We start from the raw sequence: 26,663 nt of genomic DNA on the forward strand, positions 1-26,663 counted from the left end.
TTGTGTTAAATCACTTTAAAAGATGGTTTTTACCGCTTTTTGGTCAAAATTAGAAAAAATTATGTATGCAACACGTTTCGAAAATGTCTTATTGTGTAACTCATTCAAATTGTAGGACCTCGCTGCGCTCGCCCTACAAACATTCATTCGTTACACAAAATCGATCTTTTCGTAACTGGTTACATAAATAGCTATTTTTTAACACTTAGATAAATTTTTATAAACAACTCGTTAGACAGACGTAATTGTACAACTAGTTTGGTACTGATAACATAAATATCCCTACCAAGACACTTACAAACTGTTATTAGTTATAGATTGTTTTTGTTTATTTATACAGCGAACATAATAAAGTTAATAGCATTTTTGCGTTAGATTCAGTCATTGAACCTATCCAGTACGCGGAATTATTTTGTTTATGTTACTGTTGAACAAAGTCTTTATTCTCCAGACTGTTTTTCAAAAATGCGTAGTAGTTTTATGTCCCAAATTATGTATCGAAAATTATGATTGGGCTTTGCAATTCTGGAGGGCATACAACCCGCAAAAAAAAAACTGATTATTAATTAAATTTTCTCTTCGATAGGAAAAAGTGACATAAGAAAATAACATTCAAATTTGTTCACACAGGGTGGTACTTTATTAATCTGTGATTCAATATTTAACTTCACTCTTTAACTCAAATGCAAGTAATATTAGTTAAGGCAGTATTTGCTAGAAAATGTAGGCCACATTAAGTTTTTAGGAACTTCCGCTAATAGAAACAAAGTTACAAATTAATCGTTTCGTACAGTCAAACTGAAAACTTTATTACGGACCTGACTAGCTCGTCTCATAATATTATTTCATCAAACCACGTTTATAAGCATTTAAACCATAAGTATCTCCTATAGAGCATGGTTTGTTACCGAATTGAATTGATCTGTTGATAGGCAACTTAGTTCGTTGCATAGTCCATCGCCCTGTTTCAGAAAGTTTAACTTAGTTACGTTTGCGAGGCTATCAGGAGCTGGAATTGTTTCCGAAAGAGAGTGGAGTCTAAATTAAGATAGTTCGTGCTTGTGTGGTCCCGGTTTGGTATAATTTTAGCGGAGGAAGTGAAGGTAAGTCCCATAATTTCTATAAGATTTATTGAGTGAAAACCCTGATTTATGGTCAGATGCTTTAACCGTTATTCTGTAATTTTATTAGATGTATGCATTAACTTTAACATGCTGGTGTTTTAATACCAATAATAATAGTAATTGGGATTAATTGATTCAGAGTGTTCTTCCTGGAATATGTTGATGGTATTTGTGCTAGCCAGTTAATTGATATTTTGTCATTTATAATATTAATTGTTACTGTCACAAGGGTGGTCTGAAGTTATTTTGTGAATGAATACACTGTTCTCTCACTGAATGAATATTTCTGTTGCGTCTATTGCTTTTTTTGGTAAACTAACAATTAAGACATTAAAAACTAATGAGGCAAGTTAACCTTTTTTGGTTTCAAATGCTTACAAAACGGTTATTGTAACGTTTAGAACCTTTTTAAAAATTGAAACTAAAACCTAAATTGGGTATCAACATCACACAACCCAAACCTAAATTCACACATCAACAAATTGGTCAAAAATTATATTGGCTACGTTACTTTCAAACTGCCACTGATCCAAAACATAAATTGACAATAATAAAAATCATATTGGAGAAAGTCATAACCAGTTTGGACAAACTAAATCAAATTGACATAATTAAAGTTAAAATTTTAACGAAATGCATACAGAGAGATTGTATAATACTTATCTAAAAAAAACTTGTCGCTTTATCGTTATTTTTCAGTTACGAGCAGTATTTTACGGTTTGATGGAGGAAATAATCACTGATTTATTACTGGTAATACCTACTTTTATCAGGGCATTCAACGTAATAGTTATGATGTCAAACTTTTTCCATACCAGGGTGCAACAAATTCGTTGCAATAATAAATCTGGAGATATCCGACCAAAGCTGAAAAAGTCAAATTGATTTTTTATTTTTTTACCACTTTATTATTGATTATTTTGGAAAATCATTGGCACCTTCTGGAGGCACTTTTTTATGCTATTCAAGAAAATAACTTCAAATACGGACCTTATTAGGAATTAATATGTTGCCACATTGAGTAGATAATTTAGTTTGATATAATTTATTAATTAGGTTAATTGCTAAAAAGAGATGTTTCCTAAGTTACTTTTCATATATCTCTAATCTTTATTCTACAAAAGAAAAGGCTATCGGCCCTAGTGGCCTTTCTGCCCATTGTAATAACAGCATTATAGATTAATAATATACACTATTTATAAGCTATCTCTATGTATGTACAATCTCAATAATACAATACTTATATCTAGAATTAATGTATGTCTTGGTAGTGTTCTGTCAAAGTTGTGTTTGGCGTCAGGTATCGTGAGGTTCGGGTCTGTCGGGTGAGGCATAACTTATTAATTATTGCCCAGTTGTCTTTTTTGTTTTTCCATTTTGTTTGTATTTTTTGATGTCGGTCCGTTATTTTAATTAAGTTAGTCCGTTCATACAGTAGGTCATTAGATGGGTTCAAAAGAGGATTTTCTGGGTGCCGAATTTTTGTAATTAGTCTCAAGGTGATTTGTTCTGTCGTTTGAATGTATTTTTTGGTTTTGTCGTTTGCGTTTGCTAGTATTATATTACCATAGTCCAGTAAAGGTCTGCAGATGGACTTATAAATTTTTGTAGTATTCAACGTAATAGTTATGATGTCAAACTTTTTCAAATACCTATACCAGGGTGCTACAAATTCGTTGCAATAATAAATCTGGAGATATCCGACCAAAGCTGAAAAAGTCAAATTGATTTTTTATTTTTTTACCACTTTATTATTGATTATTTTGGAAAATCATTGGCACCTTCTGGAGGCACTTTTTTATGCTATTCAAGAAAATAACTTCAAATACGGACCTGATTAGGAATTGATATGTTGTCACATTGAGTAGATAATTCAGTTTGATATAATTTATTAATTAGGTTAATTGCTTTTTTTTAAAAAAGAGAGGTTTCTTAAGTTACTTTTCATTTATTTAAAAAATATATGTTTTTGGTTAATTCTTTATTTTTCAGATAATATTTCATCCCATTTCTCCTCAACGATTTCGCTTTCTTCCTAGTTTTCTGTTACCTTCTCTTTTTGTTTCTGTAGTACTTCTGCTATGTTATTTTGGAATGCTGTTAGTGTTGTTTCTTCCTTTAGTTTTTCCAGGTAAAAAAACTGAATAAAAAGTCCAGGTCCGTATTTGAAAAATTTTCAAAATACTTCAAAATAAAGGTGTAAAAAATGAAAAAGAAATTACTCTTTTTCGGTTTTTGTCGGATAACTCCAAATGTAATAAAAAAAATTGATTTTTTTTTAACCAAATTATTTAGCAATAAAATGCGCAATTTTGGCTCCATTTATCTGAGATAGCAATGCTAATGCATCGAATTTGTAACACCCTGTGTATTAATTTAAAAAGTAAGTCCAAAATCCAAATAGGTATACATAATATATCCAAATTCTACATATTTTCGGAATCATTTACAAATATTTTTTGTAAAATTTGATGCTTCAAATCTAGCATTTTGGATAAAGCTAAAATAATAAATGACGTGTTTGAGCAAATTATTGAAAAAATATCCCTTGATTTAATAGCTATTTAACCAACGAGGGTATTAATGAAAGTGATGATGATTTTTGGTGGATTTAGATGTTAATATTGATATTTCCAGACTATAAATTAACTAAATAAAACATTTTGAGTCAAAATTTACAACATGTAAGAATATTATCAATGATATAATATTTCGCAATATTTTGTAGCTTGATTTGTTGAAACGTGACGAATGCAGTACCAAGAAAAATAATCTACACACACCATGCATTATTTTTGATACTGGTAAAACCATTATTAAATTCTTAAAATTTTATTCAAATGGTGTCTAGATTGTCAGGGTCGACTTAGCTGATAACTATGTTAATTAGTTACTAGGTACTCACTTTTTTCACACATTTTTTTCACAAGTCCCAGGTAGGTCTCAGATAATTTATTACAATATGTCTAGTCTTCGTTAATAAGTCGTCAGATTCACTGATTTTTGGTTATTTTTTTAAACCTAAAGCAATAGTAAATAAATTCAAAACTTTGTAGGTTTACCGTTTTATTGCTAAAGTAGATTAACGGTGAACAATAGTCAAACAGTGGGGCATAATTTAACAAAGTTTATTAAGAAAGAACCTTGCATTTTTTAACTAACCGAACAATGATATTTTCAACTACCTATTAAAGTTATTACGTCCGTCAAGTTTCCTGGTTCATTTTCAGTTAATCTAGGTTTACTGTAAGCGAGGAGTAAACCGCTGAGTAAAATTTTGTACACTAATTCCTAATATGCCAGTAATGCCCACTAATTTCCTGTAATACCCAGTAATTCCTAATAATTAACCTAACCTAACCTAGCCTAACAATACCCACTAACTTCCTGAATTATCACAACTGGAGAGTCTAAAAAAACAATTTTTAATTAAAAAAAGTAAAAATAAGAAAATATGCGTGCAACGAATTAACCGGAATGGGATACCCTCTATATTTTTTACGGACCTAGACCAGAATCTCGAATACCACCTCACGATGACGGTCAGACGAAAGTGGTCTTTTCTGGAAAATACTGCCTAAAAAAAAACACTAGCTGGTTAATCTGAGGAATCAGCCCCAGGTAGAAAAATGATCAAGGAAAGAATTACATTTATGCTTTGTTCAAACGCCTCTGGGACTCATAAAATGAAATTGCTAGTGTCAGGCAGATCTGGAAAGCCTCGTTCTTTCGGAAATGAACAGTTACCGGTGACTTACCATGGACAGAAGAAGGCGTGGGTTACCAAAGATATTTTTTAAAAATGGTTCTACGGCCACCTAATGTAACACCTTTAGTGCAACCCATGGACCAAAATGTGATTCAAGCGATTAAGTTGCATTACAGAAAATGTCTTTTAAAGCGGATTGTTTCGTCCAAAAGTGGTGATATTTGGGTGGTAAAAAAATTGAAAGTTGTTTTAGTAAAGTCTTGGTAATACTAATAAGTTTATGTTATTTCGAAACGTTGCTAAGAATTTATGGTTGTAATCTTGACAAACGTCAATTAACTACATGACAGTGATTTAATGACTAGCCATGGTGAAAATATCAACTACTTCTAATTATCGGTTTAATTAAGTGTTTATCTAGCAAGACCAGTAATTAAATCTGATTAATTCAATTACTTGATCTCATCGTTTTAACTTTCGTAAGAGGGTATGTCAATAAGATTTTGTAAAATGGTGGCTGACAGGTAATTCAGCTAAACTGACTCTCTAAAAAATGAAGCGTCTGGAGAAATATTTATGAAAGCTATCTTGTAGTCTAGAAAGGTACCATATGAAATTATTGTCAGTTTTTGATATATGTAATTTGAAATAACTTAACAATAATAATAACAAAAATGTCAAAAACCAATTTTACTGGATGTATAAAAAATGAAAAAAATAAATAAATTTCGAAAACGTCTCACTGCAAAATAAACAACATAGTGCTTTAGAGTTTTTAGACAATAATAATGATTTCCCATCTCATATTATACAATACTATTATCGCCAAAATTATAACCCAAAAACCGTCATCAAAGCTCACTTTAAAGGGGCTAATCCTTTAGAGGCACGACAAACGTATTGCACACTAATTTGGGTACCTACCTCGCTATTTCAAGACGACACAATGTCTAAAAAACTTCAATGGCGATTGACCCTGTATGATAAACTGGATGACCATAATACGTTATGCAATAATTATCAGTCACATGTTTGTGGTATCACGGCTTGCAAAAAGTAAATAATAACATAATATCTCAAAGTGAGGCAAGAGTTTTCGTAATCTGAACGCGACAACATCGACTATGGTGTAAGTTGGCTTAACCAAAAAATCATTAAAGCCTATTTTTCAATTTTTAGGAATGGGGGTTGCAGTTAGTTACATCCTGCCTGCAAATACTGGGCGTACAGACGATCCAGATCCAGTAACAGGATTAACTTCTAGGGACAAATACCTGGTAAAAACCACTTGGGCTAAACTTATGAAAAGTCCTGCAGATAGCGGCGTAGCGTTGCTTTGTTTGTAGGTTTTAAAAACTCTTTTAATTTTTAATTTAATTATCATTTGTTACTCTAATAGGTTTTTTGAGAAACATCCAGACTACATACAGCTTTTCCCTTTTAAAGACGTTCCGCAAACGGAATTTAAAACCAATATTCGATTTAGGGCGCACGCAAACAGCGTTGTATTTGCCTTATCATCAGTAGTTGATGCACTTAATGACAATGATTTATTGGTGCAGATATTGACTAAGACTGGATCGTCACATGTGCCTCGAAACGTCACTGGAAAAGCTTTTATTGTAAGAGGATTGAAACTACTTTGAATAAATAACATAATTAAACTGTTTTTTGCAGCATTTGAAAGAAGTTACTCTGGAACTTTTTTCCACATTGTTCAAACCTGAAGAAGTTGAAGCTTGGAGGAAAACTCTGGATGTCGCTTTCTCTGTAATACTTAAAGGGGTTGAAAGTGTGCAATGATTTGAGAGTAAAGCTGTAATATTTGTATACCAAAGAGCTACTTTTAAGTTATAAATTTTATGTGATGGCTTTAAGTTTAAGCTTATGGAATACAACAAACAATTAATGTTTTTGGGAATTATTTTTAAACATGGTAGGTCGTTTATGATTTGATGGAGTCACCGTACTTACATTAACTAATTTATCGTTTGAATTATCACTAATATTACTCATGTTAATCACTGTCTATTATTATGTTCCATAGATTAAGAAGTTGTAATAAATAATTTACATACTGTGTTCTTTCTTTTCTTTGTTCCGGTTTGTAGCGATTACGTTTTGCACACATTAAAAAGGTTTGCTGACAAAATAGATTTTTTTACTATTTCCAACTGGGTTGTAAATAATTTGTACAGTTTAACCACCTTGTAAAATAATATGATACACACTAATTTCTTGTACCAGACCACGTGTCCACATATGGCACACAGGTACTGACCCGGGTATTTCGAGAATGACTACTCTGGGGACACACTTATTAATGTTTTCGGCCATTGTACATAGAGATCCACTTGTCTATAGTCTTCTTGCCATAGCATTCCGCCACCAATTTGGCTCATTCTGTACCTACGACTTCAATGTAGTTCAAGTGGCTAATTAAGCATAGTTCTCCGTTACGTAATGACCCTCTTTACGCACAGTTGTTGTTTGCTATTGGATATATACATATTTTTTCTAATTATGGCATATAAAGTGACACTTTTCAAAACTGATTAGAGTGACAAAACGTTTTACTTTATGTAACTAGTTACATAAAGTATCACTTTATGTAACTAGTTATGAAAAGTTCATTTCATCACTCCCTGTTTTTATGCATTTCCGTAGAAACATATGGGCGACATCCATCATAACATGTCGTTGTCACTGTTTATACAAGGTGCTATGAAAGTGAATATTTGTGTTAAATCACTGTAAAAGATGGTTTTTACCGCTTTTTGGTCAAAATTAGAAAAAATTATGTATGCAACACGTTTCGAAAATGTCTTATTGTGTAACTCATTCAAATTGTAGGACCTCGCTGCGCTCGCCCTACAAACATTCATTCGTTACACAAAATCGATCTTTTCGTAACTGGTTACATAAATAGCTAATAAAGCTCTAAAAAAGCGCACTAGTTACGTAATATACTATTGTAAAATTTGTGTGGCAAAATGTAAATTCAATCAAACGAAAAAAAAAGTAACTCGTTTTAATTGACTTATTTTACTTTCTAATTCTAAATTAGTCTTTGTCCGAAAGCAGGACAGAATATGGGCTTAATAACAAGTTATTACTGGAAAAATACTGGAAGAACTGATGATCCAGATCCGGAGACAGGCTTGACTTCTAGACAGAAATATATTATCAGAACCACCTGGAAAAAGTTAACTGAGGCTCAGAATAATCTAACAACTGGAATGAACATATTTCTCAGGTTTTGAATTTGTAGTAAGACCTTGACTTGTAATAATTTATTCTCATTATTTTTAGCTTATTTGAGACTAATCCAGAATATCAGCAATTATTTCCATTTCGCGATATACCTAAAAAACAGCTAAAAGAAAATGGTCGCTTCCAAGCTCATTGTGTGTCAGTAATGTATGCATTGTCTTCGATCATCGATAATGTTGATAACGCTCCAATGATGACGCAACTTTTGGTAAAACAGGCTGCAAATCATGTGACCAGAAATGTTCCAGATCAAGCGTATTCAGTAAGTAACCCCCAAAGATTATACAGGCTGGTCCAAATTGATTGTAGGATACTTGAAGGGTAGAAAGTACATAAAAAATATACGCCAAAATGTCATATGGTTAAAAAGTGTTTGTTAATCAAAACAACGTCATGTACCGTTATTTACAAGACCCTCTTCGCAAATAAAGTATTTTTCATATTTTCTCCAAACTGCAAGTCCGAATGTTAACATGTGATTGATCATTTTAACCAGAAAAAAAAGCTGAATTTAAAAATGCTAAAATCCAAGAAAGCCCCCATATGAAAAAAAAAGTTGATGATGGTTTCGGAAAATAGAAACGTCGGGTTTTAAATTTGACTCCGCCTTCTTGTAGAGAGTCCTCCGAGTTTACATATATTTTCCAACTAATAATCTTGTCTTTCAGGATTTGAAGAAAGTTTTTATGGAAATACTCGTTGAGTCGCTGAATGATGAAGAAGTGAATGTCTGGAAAAGCTTTTTAGATCTTGGATTTGAGATTATAGTAAAAAGCGCCGAATACCGAAAGCTCTGATTTGTACCAAATGATTTTTACAAGTTAGCTTTAACATCTATTTGACTGAAATAAAACTAAGTAAGTTTATTTTTAAGTTATGAAATTGACGAGATTTGTTTGAGAATAGGAAAACTGGTTATTGTTATAATGATTATACTAACTTTTTTGTACGATTAACCAAAAATATTGATTCGAAAAATAAACTTGGATAAGCTCCCTTTAGGTGTTCCACAGGTATCTTAATAAATTGAGTTTCTGTTCATCATAGTCATGGTCAGATTATCTATTTGTTAATTAATTACATGACAAAGCTAATATTTTATTCGCGAACGCCCTGGATGTGGCTTTTGATCAGTGTTATTCTTGTATTCAATTGAGTGTACTATAGCCATTTACAAAATTGTACTAAATCTAACAAAACTTTTAATATGTAATAGAATAGTAACATTTAGGCTTTGCACATTGCAAATGCTTTGCCTCGTAGAACATAAACTGAAGAACTTAAACTTAACACTACAAATATTTTTATTTTATTAGTCCATAATTAAGCCCAAATACTCCAAGTATTTTTGACACCCAACTTCCATTCGAAAAATTGCAAAAGTTACAGGAAAACCTTTGAGTTAAATAAAAGTTTTTGACTTGGATTGTTTTACACCTTGCCGACTATCCAAAGTGTGTTTAAGTGTTGCTCGGGATGATTAACTTTAAGAGGGGAGTAGTGTTAAGAAGTAACAATGATAGTTGACCGAGCTAACAATAGACCAGAAATAAAGAAAATAAATAACATCAACACCTCATCACGAACATCACGGGACAAAGTCTAGCTGCATATTCAGGATGACAGAGAACAGGGAGGAATGAAGACATATTGTGGAGAGCAACTCATGAAAGCACGATTCTCGAATACGAGATAGCGACTAAAAAGAAGAAGTGTTAAGAAACTGACTTTGAGTTATTTGTTGTTATTCCTTATAGCTTTATTTATTTCGAGTTACTCCTCTTGCTGTTTACGTTCTCCAACGTGGTGGTTCAGCTGTTGTGAAAGAGGGACATATGTTTTAAGAAGGGTGAAAAAGAAAGCTAATTTGATGAATATTTGCGAATCTTCTAGTGGCCATGAACACCTATACAGGTATGGAAATATGAAAATTATTCATAGGGTACCAGTGGTAAGGAGAGAAAAGTAATAGAAGTCAATGTGGACAAAGAAGGCGACAAAATTCTAAGTGAAATGTGTCAGTCTGTCGAAGCGGATGTAACATAATTGGACAGTCACAAGATATCAATCAGTTTTTCTGACGAAGTGTTTAGGATATTAGAGACAAGTGATTGTTATTTGAAGTTGTCGTTTTGATGCTAGACAGTCGTTGTCAGTTTTGTTTGGAAACAAAACAAAATATACAGTGCGAAGTACCATTTGAAGTGGGGTTTTTGTGGGTATAACGGTACAATATTATTAACAGATAATAGTATTTTTATCCTACAGCTCTGTTATTTTTAGTTATGCTGTTACTTTAAAGTAGGAAGGCTGTAGCTACAAAGGAAAACTTGAATAGGTACTACGTAGAACAAACGTATATTTCCAATTTTGTCAACTGTTTTATTTTCTTTAAGAAAGTTGTTCAATCTACATTAACTACTAACATATAAAACGAATTGAATTTCATGTCCTTTTTACACATGTTACAAAACTTTAAAGTTCCTGACTGTCTTCGGGAAAAATAGCTCCAACCTTTTGTCGTACTAGGTCTTGTATTTGTGCTATCTCGATAGACTCATCTAGTGTCATATTGGGACTCTCCAACCGACCTAACATCCCAAAACGTATAACTTTAAGTAACTTAACATTCAGCTCAGATGCTATTATAACCTTCTCTAATGGCTTTTCTAACCCCTTCAGCTTCATAAGACAAACCAGCACTGTTGGGATGAAGGAATGCAACTGGAGACGTTGGTAAAGGCCACTCATAAGTTTTTTCTTCCGTTATTAATTTAGTTGGGCACCAAAATTGGGGAAGTCTTATTGTTCCTATGAAAAAGTTGCTTTAACAATATTACGATATTACAAGAAACACTTTCACACACCGTTTGTTCCAACAACTAAAGCTTCATTTGGTAAGGTGACTCTAGCTGATGTAGATACTACAGCCGTTTTACCTCCTGGATAAGTAATAATTGCTCCAGTAGTTTCATCAGTGCCGAATTCGTTTTTATGACCATTTACTGCGATATCGATTGGTTTTAATCCACGAAAAACGAACTGCTGGAATTGAAGAATGTAAACGCCTAAATCGAGGATAGATCCTCCCCCAAGTTTTTTTGACCTGCAACAATTGCGGTTATTCAAGTTAAAGAAATGTTTAAACTTACGTTAATCTTTCAACATGTTGTAAAGGTACTCCAAACTGTACAGAACAGTACAAAACTTCTCCAATTTCTCCAGAATCTATGATTTCCTTCAATTTCTGGTAAGCTGGAAAGAATCTAGACCAGACAGCTTCCATTAAAAACAGTTTCTTCGCACGAGCTAACTGAACTAGTCGTGTTGTCTGCTTTTCGTTTATGGTGAAAGGTTTTTCACACAAAACATGTTTACCGTGTTCTAACATTAACTTTGCTGTACTATAGTGTTGAATGTTTATGTTCCCTATGTAGACAATATCTAAAAATATCAATATTTAATTTTTTTTATTTATTTTTAAGTACTAATAATTACCTATTTCAGGATCTTCAGCTAGTTTTAAATAATCATCATACGCTGTGGAGATTTGGTGATCCTCAGCAAATTTCTCGGTTTTTGTTTTGTTTCTTCCGGCAACTGCCACCACTTTATGGTCGCTTTCGGGCAAAATGTGCACTGCAGTAACAAAATCGTGCGAAATCCGTCCAGCTCCTGCTATGCCCCATTTTAAGGGCCCTTCAGCTGACGAGGATACTACCGATATGGCAATAAACATAAAAGTAAACCTGCAATTTCTTTTATTCAGTCATCATGTAAAACAATAAATGTTAAAATACAAAATGAAGAATAATATAATAATGTAGACTTTACAAGTATAATGTATCATTATAAAGTCTAGTTTATTGATATTACTGTAAATTGAGTAATACAATCTTGAATATATGAGAGTGAGTCAGAGTTAGAGTTAGAGTTAAAGGTCGTAAAGACCCAGGGGACGGTTTAGGGCAAATTTTAATTTAAAAACGTCCGACCCTGGTCACTTTTAACTTTTCATCTTTTTAATATTTACCTCCCAAAATAGTTTTAACCCTTGAACCCCTTTTTAAAAATGTTAACTAGCCTATACCTAAGTTTTACATTAGAGGTGTACAGTTTTTTGGGCCAAACCCAGAATAGCTATTTAACAAGAAGGAACAGCCGGCGTAATTCCTTTGAAGTTGGGGTGATGTTCATAAAATAAAGGTAACAATTTTTTTTTAAATACTCATTGCAATACTCGCTGCACTGAGTATTTAAATTTGCATAATCTATCACACAAATCATCATTTATAGGTATGTACTCCTAATAAAAGAAATATCTACTTTTCTAGTTTCAGGGTTAAAGTGCTACTTTACCTACTCATCTACATCACCTGATTAAATTTGTCAAGAATAATCATTGACATGAAAACGTATATGCAAGTGCTGCTAGGTAACAAATAATACAATAGTAATAATAATATAAAATGTAAACTACTAAAATTTAAATCGCTCATTTTGCTGCAAAAAAAATACTTGTTAATACACAACAATGACACGGCATGATTGAATCTTTATGTTGCCGATAAAATATAATATAAATATAATAATAACTATTTTTGGAAGACTTTTATAGTCTTTAGGTTTCTTAAACCTACACATTATATTATAAGATAAAAAAATCAGTGACTTACAGAATGTGCCGGTTCATTTTTAACACTGAAGTAACTGGTCGAGTGAAGAAACCAGAATACCATCTATACCAATACCAATCTCATAACATTGCTTTGTGTGTTTATTTATAGCTGTAAGTATAGCCGGTTTATCGGAATCATTTGGTCAGTCTCTGCATATCTATCTAATGATTGGACCGGAATATGTTCAACAAAAGTTGATGTTACAAGAATTCGACTAGATTACTTTTTTATAGTTGAGTAAATTGTAATGCTTTGAAACAGAGTACAGTAGGCCAAATTATAGATATAATTACAACAATTACATAACATTAACACGTTCTTAACATTAAAAATTCAGTTCTTTGTTTACAGTAGTTCTTAAAGCTAAAAAACACAAGTTTTTATTAAATAAAACATTATTATTAACAAAATTTTTATTTATTTATCATGATATTACAGTATTAGAGAGATTAAGTATTACACTAAATTACTATTTTGTTTTTTTTTTTTGGTTTTATATTTCTTGCCACAAATATTTTTTTTTCTAAAACTTTCAAGGCTTAACTTTTCTGAAAACGTTAGCAAATTCTTTGTGAAAAGTGCCTTTTAAGGAAGACATTATTTTTTCAAAACTACTTTTGACGTAATTTAGAAACTAAAGGGAAATCTTCCAAATGCAGTGTTGCATATTTTCTCAATTATTTAGAAAACGGGAAAAGATAATCTAATTTGGTAACCGGCTATGAATTTGTCATAAAATTCTCTAAAGCTTGTCCTCCTTAACCAACCTTGTAACTCTAAAGATAAACAAAATCCCCATACATGCATCAACAATTTGGCCGACCCTGTATAGAGATTACATAGTGATTACATAACAATTTTTACTCAGTATAATTAATTGCTTCATTGTATACTTGTTTATGCAAATGATAAATCTGTATCGCTAATTATGTTTCTTTCAGTGTAGTGTTTTATGTAAACTTTAGACAGACAAGTACAGAGTGTTTCTAAAATCAGCGGATGTACGTAATGTACTCCCACAAAGTGTGCAAATTCTGGCATTACTTTAATAATTAAGTAACTTATTTTTTTATTAATAATTTTTTACAGCAAAATTTAACCCCACATATTTTAGCTTGCCTATATTTAAAAGCAAAACACTGTGTTCAGCAGTGTTTTGCATACTAATACCTCTATGTACTAGATGATACGGTTTTGATGTGTCGTATGATGTCAATGTTCTCAGAAAAAATATATCAAGATCAGACCTACCACTGTTTTTTTAAACGGTTTTATTAAACCGATATTATTGAGATCAATTAAGATTTCATGGTTAAGTCAGTTTGATTAACATCACATCGTTACATCGTAATCTAAACGGAAACCTCCTGCTTCTTCTACCTATTCCGATACAGAGCTGTGCCTATTATATTTTCCAATGAATACGTGTTTGTTAAATCAATGATTAAGTAATACAAAACTCTAACTACTCAAAAAGGAGATACATACATACATACCGATATTTTTGAATCATGTAGAATACAAAAGTTTTATTAAAAGTAGTATAATAATTTTTTATAGTTATTCATCATAGAACTGGTGGTAATGATATGCTCCATAAGCAAATCTTCGTCTGTGTTTCTACAGAAACGTTTTAAACCAGAGACTACCGAAGAAACTTTTCTTGACAAATTACTTTCAATAATTTTACTTTACGCAACTGGTTGTGTATGTATATGGTAGTCCTCTTTATAATAATTAAGTTTTACTTTATGTTGTTAACAAAAAGTTCACTGACGATAGATCAGGAGTCCTTCTCTTTCTCTTTGTTTTTATTAAAATTTATCTCTATTATTAAGTATGTACTACTTACTACTACCTACTGTCGACCATTCTAGGATAGAATGTGATGGATTGCCCGTCACTATATTGGTGTTTTATGGTTAAAAAAAAACTACTTTACTTAAATAAAAATTAACAACAAATGAGTATTCACTAAAAGTTATATTTTAATTCTCACAGCAACAAAATGTCTTACAGTCTAAACCTTAGGTACTTAGACGTTTTTGGTAAAAAACTGGTATATACAATGGATAAAGTGATATTTATGTACAAAAATAAATATTATAGGAAACTAAGACCAATAAATTAAAACAATATAGTATACAACACATACGTAAACACAAATAACGAACAAAATAATATTGGAAATAAATTGGATTTTGCGATTTTGGTTTTATGTAAATACCCACATTATTATTTCCACATTAAAATTACTCGTATTGGAGTAGTTTATTTACATTAGGAAAATATACATATATTTAAATATACAGGAGACATTTTTGAGAGGTTTTTAATAGGTTAGTGTACAAACTCCAACCTATTGTTAGTGATATAAATATCAGACTATGTAGCCAGTGATAATGTAAATAGTAGCTAAGAACATGATTGATGCAGTAGGACGTGAAGTAGCACTAGTAAAAGCCCTTTTGGATTTGTAGCTGCACTGGATGTCTTCAGGATTTTCAAATGGTTTGAAGTTTGGTAGGCTTTCAATAGTTTCTTTCTAAAAAATCAAAGCAGTGTTAAATTTGTATTACAATTACTTATTTTTGAATTATAAAAGCAAATAAAAGACGACGACTTAATAGTATATAACTTTTTCATAAAAAAATATATTTTCAACATATTAACATCATATTTGTACTAATGATAGGAATTATGGTACTAAAAAAAAATATTAATATAATAAAAAAAACAACTTGTTTTGAGTTTATAGGAACATTAAGAACTTTGTGAGGTGCCAAAAAACCCGTTTTCTGCCGTCTTTCTACAAAGGAAAGACAGATAGACCCCTGTTAAGTTGCGATAACAAGGCACTGATCATAGGTAGGTACTATTAAAGGTAAAATTGCTTTTTATCCTGTAGAAAAAAACGTTATTTTTAGTGAGTACTCTCCACCCGGGTGGAAAGTAAAAGCAGGTAATTTTCATCTTTCCACCTGGCTTACACATAAGAAATAACGTTATTACATACCTGGTTGAAACTTAAAAAAAATTCCGTATCATACTATTAATATAAATAACTATTACGTACTATATGCGCTATTAAAGTCACTAAAAATTGAGACTCTCACTCGGTATACTTACAATAGCTAATGTATCATCTCGTTTCCTGCAAAAGGTCATATGCAAACCTTTGTAGAAGTACTCTTCCATTTTTTTGGTTAGTATGCTTTCAGTGTACGGGATGTTCTGTAGATGAGACATGAACGATTTATTTCTAAACTCCTTTGGTTCTATAAAAAAATCAATTTGTTTGATGCAAAAAAGCTATAAAGTATAAACCAAACAAACCTTTGATTATTAATTTATCAAAAACGTTATTTTCCACACTTTCCCCTTCGATACTGTATTCTTTGGCGTTTCTCAATGCTAATTCAGCTCTCTGGATGGCTTCAGGTGACATTTCATCTCCGGGTTTAACTTCAAACGGTTTCTGGGTACTGGACGGTACAATTTCACTTTCCATTCTATTTAACCAAGTCACACATTGACATCTCGAATTAACAGACATTTTTAAATCAAAACTTACTTTCCCTCTAGCAAAACTCGTTCCACGTCGTTCATAGTTTTTCCATAAAACTCTTTGACTCCCAAGTTTTCGAAAAAATACTTTACCGGTGGTATTGAATAACATCCTGCTAACTCCGTTCTAGGGTAATAAAGTACAAAAGACAGGCACATTTCCTCTCTAGTGGAGTAACCGCCTAGGGTAGGTTTACTCCGTTCTTGCGTCGAGTAAGTGCACTCCGTAATCAGTCCATCCCCTGGCAGTATTGTCGTGTCTTGCGACAAAGCCCGTGCTTGTTGGTAGTTAAAGTCATAACGATCATCCTGAAATATCAAAATTAATTTTGATTAAATTGCTGCAATCTGTTCGCAGTGTAAAGCACATGAAATTTGAACTCCTTTATGTTGCAGTCATTTGCAATGTTTTAATAAACATTTTATGCAATTTTATCTGTTTAATCCGTTTAATGCATACTTAAGACATTACGACTAAATGACTTCTAATTAAACGAATATTCGAAAAGCCCTTTTAGCACGTTAAATGGGAGATTTAGTCTGAATGAAACTTTTTATTTCATGGTGCGGCAATTTGGATGGTGCAACTATAATTTAAATTCGTGGTCAATAGCGCCCACAATTTTGTTGCTATTTAAAGCAGTTTACTTGATATGCACAAACCTGGGCAAGTGGTGGTAATTCTCTTCCAGCTCGAATGTGTCGCAGCTTCAATTTTCGTCCTGCCAAATGGGAATGCAGCATTACTGACACTACGTTAATTCCGTCTTTTGGAAACACCTGAAACAAAATTGAAATGGTGAAATGCTCGGATTTAAGTTGCCTAATTTAATTATTGTAATTATTTCGTCAGTTCGGTGCCAAAACTCGAAATGTGCAAATTTGAAGATTCTTTTTAGTTGTAATAGTTTGTTAAAAATCTAGTAATCAATATAATCTATTTTATTAAGTAGATGTTTTCTGTGTTCTGCTGTTGTTTATTTTTTTTGATTCTCTGACGACGTTGGTAGATTTTCAACCATAACGTCAGGTTTTTTAGGTATCAAGACCGAAAACCTTAAAGAATATCTTCAGTTTGTGACTCATGAGGCTGATTAGTCTATGGTCCTCACATTTTGTTGCATTGTTCGGTTTCGGCAAGGAGATAAAATTCGATGTTGACCATTTGGCGGAATATTTGCCTGTGTTATAAATTCGATTAAATATCGTCTGAAGAACTGCGATGCTTTTGTCGTCCAATAGTTTGAGCAACTCTACAGGTATGCGGTCTGGGACAATCGCCTTTCTATCTTTGGAAGTATTGATAGCTCCTCTTTTGTGATGGGAGGTCCAGAAAGCTCTTTGTCGTATACATTTTCAACAGCAGGCCTTTTATCGGCAAAAAGGTTGCTAATATAGTTTTCCCATATGATTTTAAGCTGTTGATCATCCTGCGCTAATTCTCCCTGATCGTTTTCTACATTAGAGAATGGACTCTTTCTATATACTCCTGCCGTCTCTTTGATCTTTCTGTGTAGGTTGAAGTAATCGTGTATTTTTGTAGTTGTTATAGTTCTTCACACTGTTGTTTCAGCCAATCTTAGCGGTTCTTATCTTCGTTCTAATGACTTTCCGGATTTTTTGTAGTTATTATCATTCCCTTTGTTCTTGTACCCTCTTCGTTTCTCAAACAGGGTCACAAATATGGTTACAAACAAATAAAAAGAAAAAATCAAATTCTCAGTTTTTTTTCGGATATCCCAGGAAGAACTGGAATAATCAAAATTTTTAAAACGGCATTTGGTTCAGCTTTAAATTGCGTAACTTTAATAACAACAGCCCAACAGTTCAGTGGTGAAAGATGATATGGTCCGGCGGTATTTGAATTATCTTGCATAAACTTTGACTTTAGATTAACAAACGTATTGGTGGATAAGAAACTTTAATAGACACTCTGCATTACTAACTAATACTTAAAACTGACAAACTGTAGGCGACCTTTAAATCGGGAAGAAGATGTCACATTTCATACTTCACATTTACATACTGGGTAAAATTACTTAATAATTTCTGTTGAATTAAAAATGTCAATAATGGAGAGCACAGAAAAATCATCTTTATTGTGATGAAGACCTTCCCTACACCCTTTAAATTTTTGTATGTACAACTCCACTGTAAAACAAACATTTTTAGTCCTGGATTAGAAGTCAAAATCAAAGTCAGTCAAAGTATCCGTTTGGATGTTTAGTTCAATTTTGAGTGTCTGAAGAGAAATCTGATGCTGAGACACTCAAGAGCAGCTAAGTATAAAATGTAACTAAACATTCTAAACGCTAAATAATTATGTATTATAAAAGTAATAACGATTATACCCTTACTTAACATGCTTGGTCCAAGTAAAGGGTTGGTACAAGAAAAGCAAACCCGCTTCCAAAGAAAATAAAAGTTAGGAACGAGGATAGCTAGCCTCAAATAGTCAGTAAATACAGAATATATCTCGCTGTAATTATTACTAGCATACAGCGAAAAAGGGGTTAATTAAAAGAACACAAAAGAGAGCTTTGAATATTTTAATGAATATATTAATACATAATTAAATTAAAAGCACCTGTGGTCCCGGGCTTTTGTTCGAATTAGAAAGGATGTACTATAACTTCAAGCGTATTTTTTAACTTGACTGAATTTTTAATACGGAAAAGCATATTATGCTATTATTTTATTAACTTATTTAATATAATACAAAATTTCAAATTTATAAGGACAGAAAAACCATCCGAAATAATTAAACTCATATAAAACGAGAAATTAATGAAGTAAAATTAAGAAGTATAGACGTGTATTACACTGAATCAAAAAACATAGTTTACTTAAGTATAATTTTACATTGGTAAACAGTATTTATGAAAATGTACATTAAATCCACCAAGTAATAAGAAGAGTAAAAATAAAGTAACAGTAAATGTTAATAAAATAACAATGTTTTAAGTTTGTTCTAATGAGTTCAGTGTTTAGAGATCGCACAATCCAATGTTTCGACAGTTGCCAGTATAGTAACGGCCGTAAACTTGAAATAAATGCAGGATAGGTCATCTCATACAGCTTTGTGAATTATTGTAGAATTGTTATTTAACTATTGTTGTAATTTGTTTTAGTCATTAGAACGTAAATTAGTAGATGAAAGTGCTTTAATCAATCCCAGTTAACTTGGAAATTACAATTTAGGGGCCAGTTTATTTTAGAGCAGCACTACTCATTTATACAAAAGACTATGATTCAACTAATTATTTCGAAATACCCGAAAACAAATTGTTGGCTGAATTAAGGGTCTAGACTAATATCACTTTAAAATAAAATATGGATTCAGAAAAGGATCCTGGGATGGGAGCGATGACAAAAGACCGAGAGGACTATTATCCTTATTCACAGTTAAACTTAAAGATGTTATTTGTTGAATTGAACTGAATGTCAAGACTGGCTGAATGCTTTTTGTGCGAATCATTTTGATGATATCTGAAATAGTGAAATACATTTCATTTAGTCATATTTTAATTAAATTACAAAAGAAGAGCAATGATGAAGATTATTCTGTTGGAAGTTGGATGGATGCATGTGGATCAAGTGGGTCAGTTGTATCACGTCAGTTACTGTGTACTATGTAAAAATTAATCACGTGATGAAATTAGAATTTCATTGGCATGAGGACTGTGATTATACCGCTTTGGTTTACATTTGGTAGTTGTTCAGTGCAAGGTTTTTCCATTACATAAAAAATGGTGCCAATATACGGCGGTTCTGCAAACTTCTCTGTATGCAAACAAAAAAAACTAAAAAACAAAGCAAATCAAGAGAATATGCACATGGAATGTGAAGACAATGGCCCTAGCTGGTACAATTTAGAATTTGCTGTTGAGGATAAGAAGATGGAACAACTAATGAGTGAGTGAAATTAATTATCAGAAAGGATGTTGCTAGACACGTCACTAGTTTTGTGCCTATGAACAAAATAGTCATGCTCCTATAATTGAATATGGCCCCAGTAAAAAACAACATAATACAATCATATGAGAATTTTACTCTCAGATTAAAGTTCCTATAAAGAAACTTCCTAAACAAGAAATCTTAATGGATGCAGTAAACAGGAAAACTCTCAGTGTATTAGCATCCGAAGAGGACTTGGTAATAACAAACACCTTCTATGAGTTACCAGGCAAACGACAATACACCTGGACTTCTCCTAGAGACGACGGAGCAGACCATATCATCCACTTGTCGGAGACTATAGGACAACATTTAAAATTAAAATCCAAAATATAATCTTAGGAAACTTAAAAACGACACAGTAAAGAACCAAGTAAAGAAGGACATCAACGACAAATACAGAAGAACAAATAATTGCAGAAACAACTAATGTCAAAGATAGGTACCTGAAGAGTGATGGAGCGAAACGTAAATCATGGATGACAGAAAACATTTTGTTACCCATGGAAGAACGGAGAAAAGTAAAAAACAGTTCCTCAACATTCAAAAACATACAAAGAAAAAGAGAAAATGTGGGGAAACTCATAAATTATGCAGGAGAGCTGATTGTGGATAGAGAAGATATTAGAAAAACTTGGAAAAAGTATATTGAACAGTTGTTTATTGATGACCCGATATCATAAAAGAGGAAGATAAAGCTGCTATTAAGTTTCCCCAACATTGGCTAAGTTGAGTTTAACGACCGCTTAGATAAGTATTGTTTAGACTGTGTTACTTTGGACCAGATCTGTAACATTCCAACCTCAACTTAGCTTAAGTTGTACTTAAAATCGACTTGGAAATGTCGGGAAAACAGACATAAGGGAAGGAAAGGCTCTACGCCCGGATGAAGTACATTTGGAATTCTTTAGGCTTCTCTGAATTTATACTGTACACGCAAGAACAATACCTACAGAACAATTAGTCTTATGAGTCCCATGCTTAAGATGTTCCTCAAAATCATTCGTCGAAGAAACTATAGACACACAATCTGGACTTAGGGGATGGGTACAATAGATACACTTTTCTGTATTATTTCAGCGTAGGGATATGAAGTGTGATATTTTTGCCTATTTTGGAAGGCGTTCGATAGAATAAAACACGAAAATATGATAGACGTCTTGATGAATGATAAAGATCTAAGGATCATCTGAAACTGACTGACTGAACTAAACTGAATTAATATGGAAGAGCAAATCAACACAGTAAACATTCTTCGAGGAGTCAAGCAGGGCTGTATTATGTCGTCTTTCTACATTCTTTAAACCATGTATACAAATCTAAAGTCAAACAAAATTAGGATAATTTAGCAATTTCAGATGATATTTTGTTAAATGTCATTTTAAACTACCAACGATAAAAACCTCCTTTGAACCATATAGAGTATTTTTTTTAAAAGTGAAGTCAGCTGTGGATTCATTCTAATTTTGACTGATTTTTAGTATTAGTATACTCTTTCGATCGGATACGTTTCGTAAACTTAATTAAATAGGAAATCTCATCCCAGCAGATTTTCTCAATGACAAGTGAACTTATTTGCAAAAACTCTCACAAACAAACAGGCCTTTAATTAAATAAATCGAGAACCAGTTTAACCTCAAGTCACCCCAAAAAAACAATCCAACCAAATAAATTCAAGTCGGCAAGCCATCACAGAAGCGAATAATAATAGAGCAAGTTCCTAAAGGAAATAGCTTACCTCCTTTGTACACCCAAGGCTGCAATATCCTGCCGTCTTGTATTCCTTTTGATAGGGCGGAATAAAATGCAAAGTTGATGGAGCAACTCCGGTTATGAGAATTCCCCCTTCGTTTGGTCTGAGTTTGCTCGTGTAGTGCAGCCTACGTATAAAAATCTGTTATTTTTTTCTATCAGTTCCAAAAACATTTAAGAGTTTTTAGATTTGTTGCCACGGTTCGATGAAGAAAGTTTAAAAGTACGTAAGGGTGCAAATGACATTTTTATCATCACGAAGGATCGAAATAGTCTCTATAGATAGTGTTTTACACACGTTCTCACCTTAACCCAGATGTGTCCCGAGCAGATCTCATTTGCGGATTGTCAAAGTGCACTTCCAGCATGTAGTACGAGCTTTTCTTGCGTCCGAGAGGCAAACCGACGTGTGATGGAAAATACTCTCCTGTATGAAATACATATTAAATAACATCATGTTAATTGTTTTATGCCAGGATTACAACTCCAAACTTAGCTTTTACATTCTGATTTAAATTTTGTCTTTTTGGTTTTACCATTCTTTTTAGGGAAACTTTTAGAAAGAAGTTTAAACATCTTTTGTACGACGGAAATGATTAAATGGTAACCTATTTTGTTTTTAAGTTATAAATAGGTATGACTTTCCTCCTTTATCTTGCAGGTTGATTATACCTGAATATTATATAATTGGCAGTGTCATTTTCTTTTTCTTTTTGTCCATAAACATAAATGAACTAATTCAAAGACACACACAGCTTTATCCAACTCCTTTAGAGTTTGTTTTCCAAAATGGTTAGGTAAAGCTAAACTGTAAATGGTTGTTTTCAAACATACTATATACTCTTTTTCCTTAAAAATAAAAATTTTCATATTATTTTAGGGGAATATAAATTTAGTAAACTCATCATAATGGATTCAAAAAGTACTTGAAATATGGGCCACTGATAAGAGAAGATACAGTACCAGGTGTTAGTTTAGTTTGGCTTTTTGACACCAGTGATATAGGATATCCTTCGATCTCTGAAATTTGTATTATCAACTGTTACTGTGCTGGTTATCCCAGTTTCTTTAAGTTATGTCAGTATGTAGTGTAGTCCTAATCTAAAAATCTCAATCAAAATGAAAAGTTAGTCAGCTTTAAAATTAAAATCAGTTTCAACGGAATGCTAATCTTAAATAATATTGCACTCTGGGTTCAAAAGAATTAAAATTTACGAAAAATTACTTTTAAGGGAAGTTTAATATAACTTAACTGATAATTTGGAGCTATAAACCAGGCGTTATGATAAATTGATTTATGTCTCCTAGACACAATTAAGTAAGTATTTCAAATAAACCCACACATACCTTTAGATCCTATTGCCCATGCTACTAAAGGAGTAAGACATCGTTCCCATTCCAGTGGCATGTTAGTATAGCACAATCGTCCTTCCTCCCTAGCGTAGTTTTCCCAAACACCAATATTAATATCGTCTCCCAATTCACATTCGTGCATAATCATATGATGCACCATGTTGGTATGATTGGGGCCGATGATCGGTTCAAAACCAGTGATATGGTGTTTCTCGTTGAAAGTGGGTGCTTTGAAGACTTTGCACCAGTACATTGTGTCCATATTGTTTTGGATTTGGAACTGAAAAAACAATAAGGTACACTTAAAAATCAGTTAGGCAAGTGTTAAAGAAATTGTTTACTCTTATTTTATAAAAACCAATATTGCATTGTCTTATTCATAAGAATTTTTAACAACAATAATAATTTACATACAACAAATGCAAACCAATGCTTTAGATAAACATGCCAAAAAGCTTCATGACTGAAGACCATGTTATGGGGAAGCCTAGAAGGTAGACCATAAAGTTGATGACGTTCATACTCAAGTTAACAATAAATTTATTATATTGGATAATTGTATGTAAACTTTACATAAGGACATCATGAGTATTCTTGAAGAATAGAGAAAAACACTTTTGATATCTCCTATTGACAGTCCAAGAATTAAACAAGAACTAAATACCAACATTTGAGGTGTAAAGAGTGACAAGTGGGATAGAGCACAATTGTTAGGAAGCTACCTGAAGTTCTTCAAAGTGTCAAAAATGGCAAGATGTACAAGAACTATGTGGTTTGGATTCCAGTTAAAGAAAACCTCACACCATATAAAAACAAAACAAATTACCAAAACTTCTCTTTTAGAGCAGACTAGACTAAAGAGGGAATAATATTATTATAATATGAACGTAATATGACTCTGCAGCAACAATTGCAGACTCTCTCTTGTTCACCTGGTTCTGGTTAAGGACCAGGAGAAACTCCAACTTTATGATTCTGACTTTAGACGCCGGAAAAAACGATCTCATGCCAGCGTCGATAGTTTGTCGAGAAGGCCGTGTTGTGGCAGATACTGCAAGTTTGGCGAACTACAGGAGAGCAAGAATAAGATAGTGAGCATTAATCAAATCCGCAAAGTGACACACGAAGCAACTACCAGAGCAAAACAGCGTATCCAGAGAAGAAATAAGAAATGGACAGCGTCTAGACCCTGCTTTGAAAGTAATCAAAAATGGTTGGTGAAGGGTTTGAAACCAGAATAGAAAAACATTTCAAACATGACCAACAGTAAAGGATCACTGGCTACAATGGGATTTGCTTCTACTGAGAGATTACTTAATTACTAGGAAATGTTGATCAAACAACAGTGCTTAATTCCTGCAAAATAAGTGTATTGCGAGAATTACATGACAATTAGTAGGCATTATAAAGTAATACCGTCTTTAGTGGATTAGCTGCAGGAAAGACAATTATAAGTGTTGTAAACTGCGTGACTTGTGTTCAGCAAAGGAAGGTCTTAAAACGCGATCTTCTTTTCGATTCGCAAATTATAGCTTCATTTTTTGGACCGCGTGACAGTATATCTTAGCCAATTCATGAGAAAGAAAAGCAGCGGACATAGTAGGTCCATTTAGCGGAATTGTGTTTGCCAATAAATTTCTGATGGTATCAAAAAACGACTTTTTAAAGTGGGCAATAGTAGTACTTCTGCAAATTTAGAAAGTAGTCATGGTAGCAAAATCGTTGATATTGCACAACAAAAAGAAATCTAGAAGCATTAAATCAGGTCACATAACATCCAATCCAAGAAAGAAGTAAACCCGATAAAAGAAACTGTCTCTATTAGGGTTTATTCAATGACCCTTCTAAAATGTTCTTACTTACTAATCTCGTTCTTATAAGCATACTTTTAGGTTTTAATGGTTTGTAAAACTAGTCGGAAATTAACAGACTAACGAAATAGTTAAAAAATATTTGATAAGTAAAGAGCGCAGAAAAATCTTCTACCGAATAGCACAATTAGTCGAGACCTTGGAATGGAAGCCTAATAATTAAGTTTTAACCAAAATACCTTTTCAAACAGATCAAAAACTATATCAAAAGTTTTGGGGCTCAATTTGAAATTTTTAATCTCCTCGTCAGTTTCAAAGAACGATTTAATCTCACAAAATTATTCCCACAACTCCTCTTTCTTGCTTCCGTTCATTCTTTGTACTTCTTGTAGAATATTATGGATTAAATATGCGTTTAATTTGACTCAATGGAGAATATTCACAGATTTAATAAATATTCAGTGGAGATGAAAATTAAACCATATTTATTCTGATTGGTATTCCGATCAGCAACTTAGGTATTAACCAAATTCCGATTGCCGAAAAGTAAATTATTCTCAAAGCCTTTTACGTCGATTAGTTTTGGGAATAATAAATTGGGTAATGCCGAGAAAAATTAATGTTTTACTGTTGAATTTATATTGGGATGAGCGATACATTTATAACTGGCGGTACGAATTTTCAAGAATTACAACGCAACTTCATTCGTCAAGAATATTAAACAGTCTAATTGAAATTCTATATGGATATTCGAGTTAACGTTAGTTGGAAACACCAAGTTCTCGCTAAAAATAAAATAATCTACTGACGGAATAGATGTATTTCTTCCTGAGAATTTTCATTATAATATAATACACGGAATTTGTCAAATTCCAAGCATCCTCGTGCTGACAAATCGTTATTACACTGGGATTGCTTTAACTTACATTATTGAGCACCACCGGCCAGCTTTTTGTGTTATCACTCGCTGCATTAGGAACTGGTTGGGGTCCTAGAAGATGGATACTTTGAACTCCACGTTTTTCTCCATGATAGACCATTTGTCCGCCAAACTTTGGATCGTGTTCGTGGATCGCCCATATAACCCGTACCGTATCCCCCTGCAATCAAAACACAATGCCTGCATTCGAAATTTGGATCTATTAATAAATGATCAAACGGTTCAATGTTTATCAGAACATGCCCTATTTGGTTTGGAAAGACGAATTAACAAAGGTCGTTTAGAATGAGATTTTCAAAGGGCCAAATTAATGTATAAATTTACATACTAAACAGATGAAGGTTTAATGTAGTATGAAGTAGTGGAGACTGATTACTCTCTGTAAGTTAATTACTCTCCGTCTTAACTAGTTTTTTTTTTCGTTTTAACTACTCATCGAATATCGGCTTTGCTCTAGTTTAGTACACACGTATTGCCTTAAAGGTAATTTCTAAAACT

General features: G+C 32.6%; 3 protein-coding genes across 4 annotated transcripts in view; 1 reads left to right on the forward strand and 2 right to left on the reverse strand.

Moving 5' to 3' along the window:
• Positions 1 to 864: 864 nt before the first annotated feature.
• Positions 865 to 9,362, forward strand: glob1 (globin 1). The gene is made up of 7 exons (XM_081989917.1): positions 865 to 1,103; positions 6,013 to 6,175; positions 6,233 to 6,455; positions 6,511 to 6,629; positions 7,901 to 8,089; positions 8,146 to 8,368; positions 8,775 to 9,362. Exons 2-7 carry the CDS (start codon positions 6,015 to 6,017, stop codon positions 8,901 to 8,903), a joined length of 1,044 nt encoding a protein of 347 aa, XP_081846043.1. The 5' UTR covers positions 865 to 1,103; positions 6,013 to 6,014; the 3' UTR covers positions 8,904 to 9,362.
• A 1,105-nt stretch (positions 9,363 to 10,467) lies between these two features.
• LOC145733012 (trans-1,2-dihydrobenzene-1,2-diol dehydrogenase-like) lies at positions 10,468 to 12,939 on the reverse strand. 2 transcript variants are annotated; one of them, XM_081985607.1, is made up of 6 exons: positions 12,783 to 12,939; positions 11,605 to 11,855; positions 11,259 to 11,550; positions 10,974 to 11,212; positions 10,759 to 10,917; positions 10,468 to 10,697 (listed from the first exon to the last, which is right to left on the reverse strand). In XM_081985607.1, the coding sequence occupies exons 1-6, from the start codon at positions 12,797 to 12,799 to the stop codon at positions 10,582 to 10,584; spliced, it is 1,074 nt and encodes a 357-aa protein (XP_081841733.1). In that variant the 5' UTR covers positions 12,800 to 12,939; the 3' UTR covers positions 10,468 to 10,581. The 2 variants fall into 2 exon arrangements, with proteins under 2 accessions (XP_081841733.1, XP_081841740.1); XM_081985614.1 differs by lacking the exon at positions 12,783 to 12,939 and adding an exon at positions 12,466 to 12,488.
• Positions 12,940 to 14,749: 1,810 nt separating this feature from the next.
• The window catches only part of LOC145732932 (MOXD1 homolog 1), a 31,817-nt gene continuing 19,903 nt past the window's right edge, over positions 14,750 to 26,663 (reverse strand). The window contains exons 4-12 of the mRNA XM_081985488.1: positions 26,152 to 26,325; positions 23,409 to 23,694; positions 22,368 to 22,488; positions 22,048 to 22,189; positions 17,016 to 17,132; positions 16,360 to 16,661; positions 16,122 to 16,297; positions 15,915 to 16,063; positions 14,750 to 15,330 (exon numbers count right to left, since the gene is read on the reverse strand). Coding sequence (XP_081841614.1) covers positions 15,166 to 15,330; positions 15,915 to 16,063; positions 16,122 to 16,297; positions 16,360 to 16,661; positions 17,016 to 17,132; positions 22,048 to 22,189; positions 22,368 to 22,488; positions 23,409 to 23,694; positions 26,152 to 26,325 — 1,632 coding nt within the window. The 3' untranslated portion in view covers positions 14,750 to 15,165. The remainder of the gene's footprint in view (positions 15,331 to 15,914; positions 16,064 to 16,121; positions 16,298 to 16,359; positions 16,662 to 17,015; positions 17,133 to 22,047; positions 22,190 to 22,367; positions 22,489 to 23,408; positions 23,695 to 26,151; positions 26,326 to 26,663) is intronic.

This window comes from Ips typographus, linkage group LG1 (genome assembly GCF_016097725.1).
Source record: "Ips typographus isolate SLU linkage group LG1, UJ_Ityp_2.0, whole genome shotgun sequence".
NCBI classification, from domain to species: domain Eukaryota; kingdom Metazoa; phylum Arthropoda; class Insecta; order Coleoptera; family Curculionidae; genus Ips; species Ips typographus.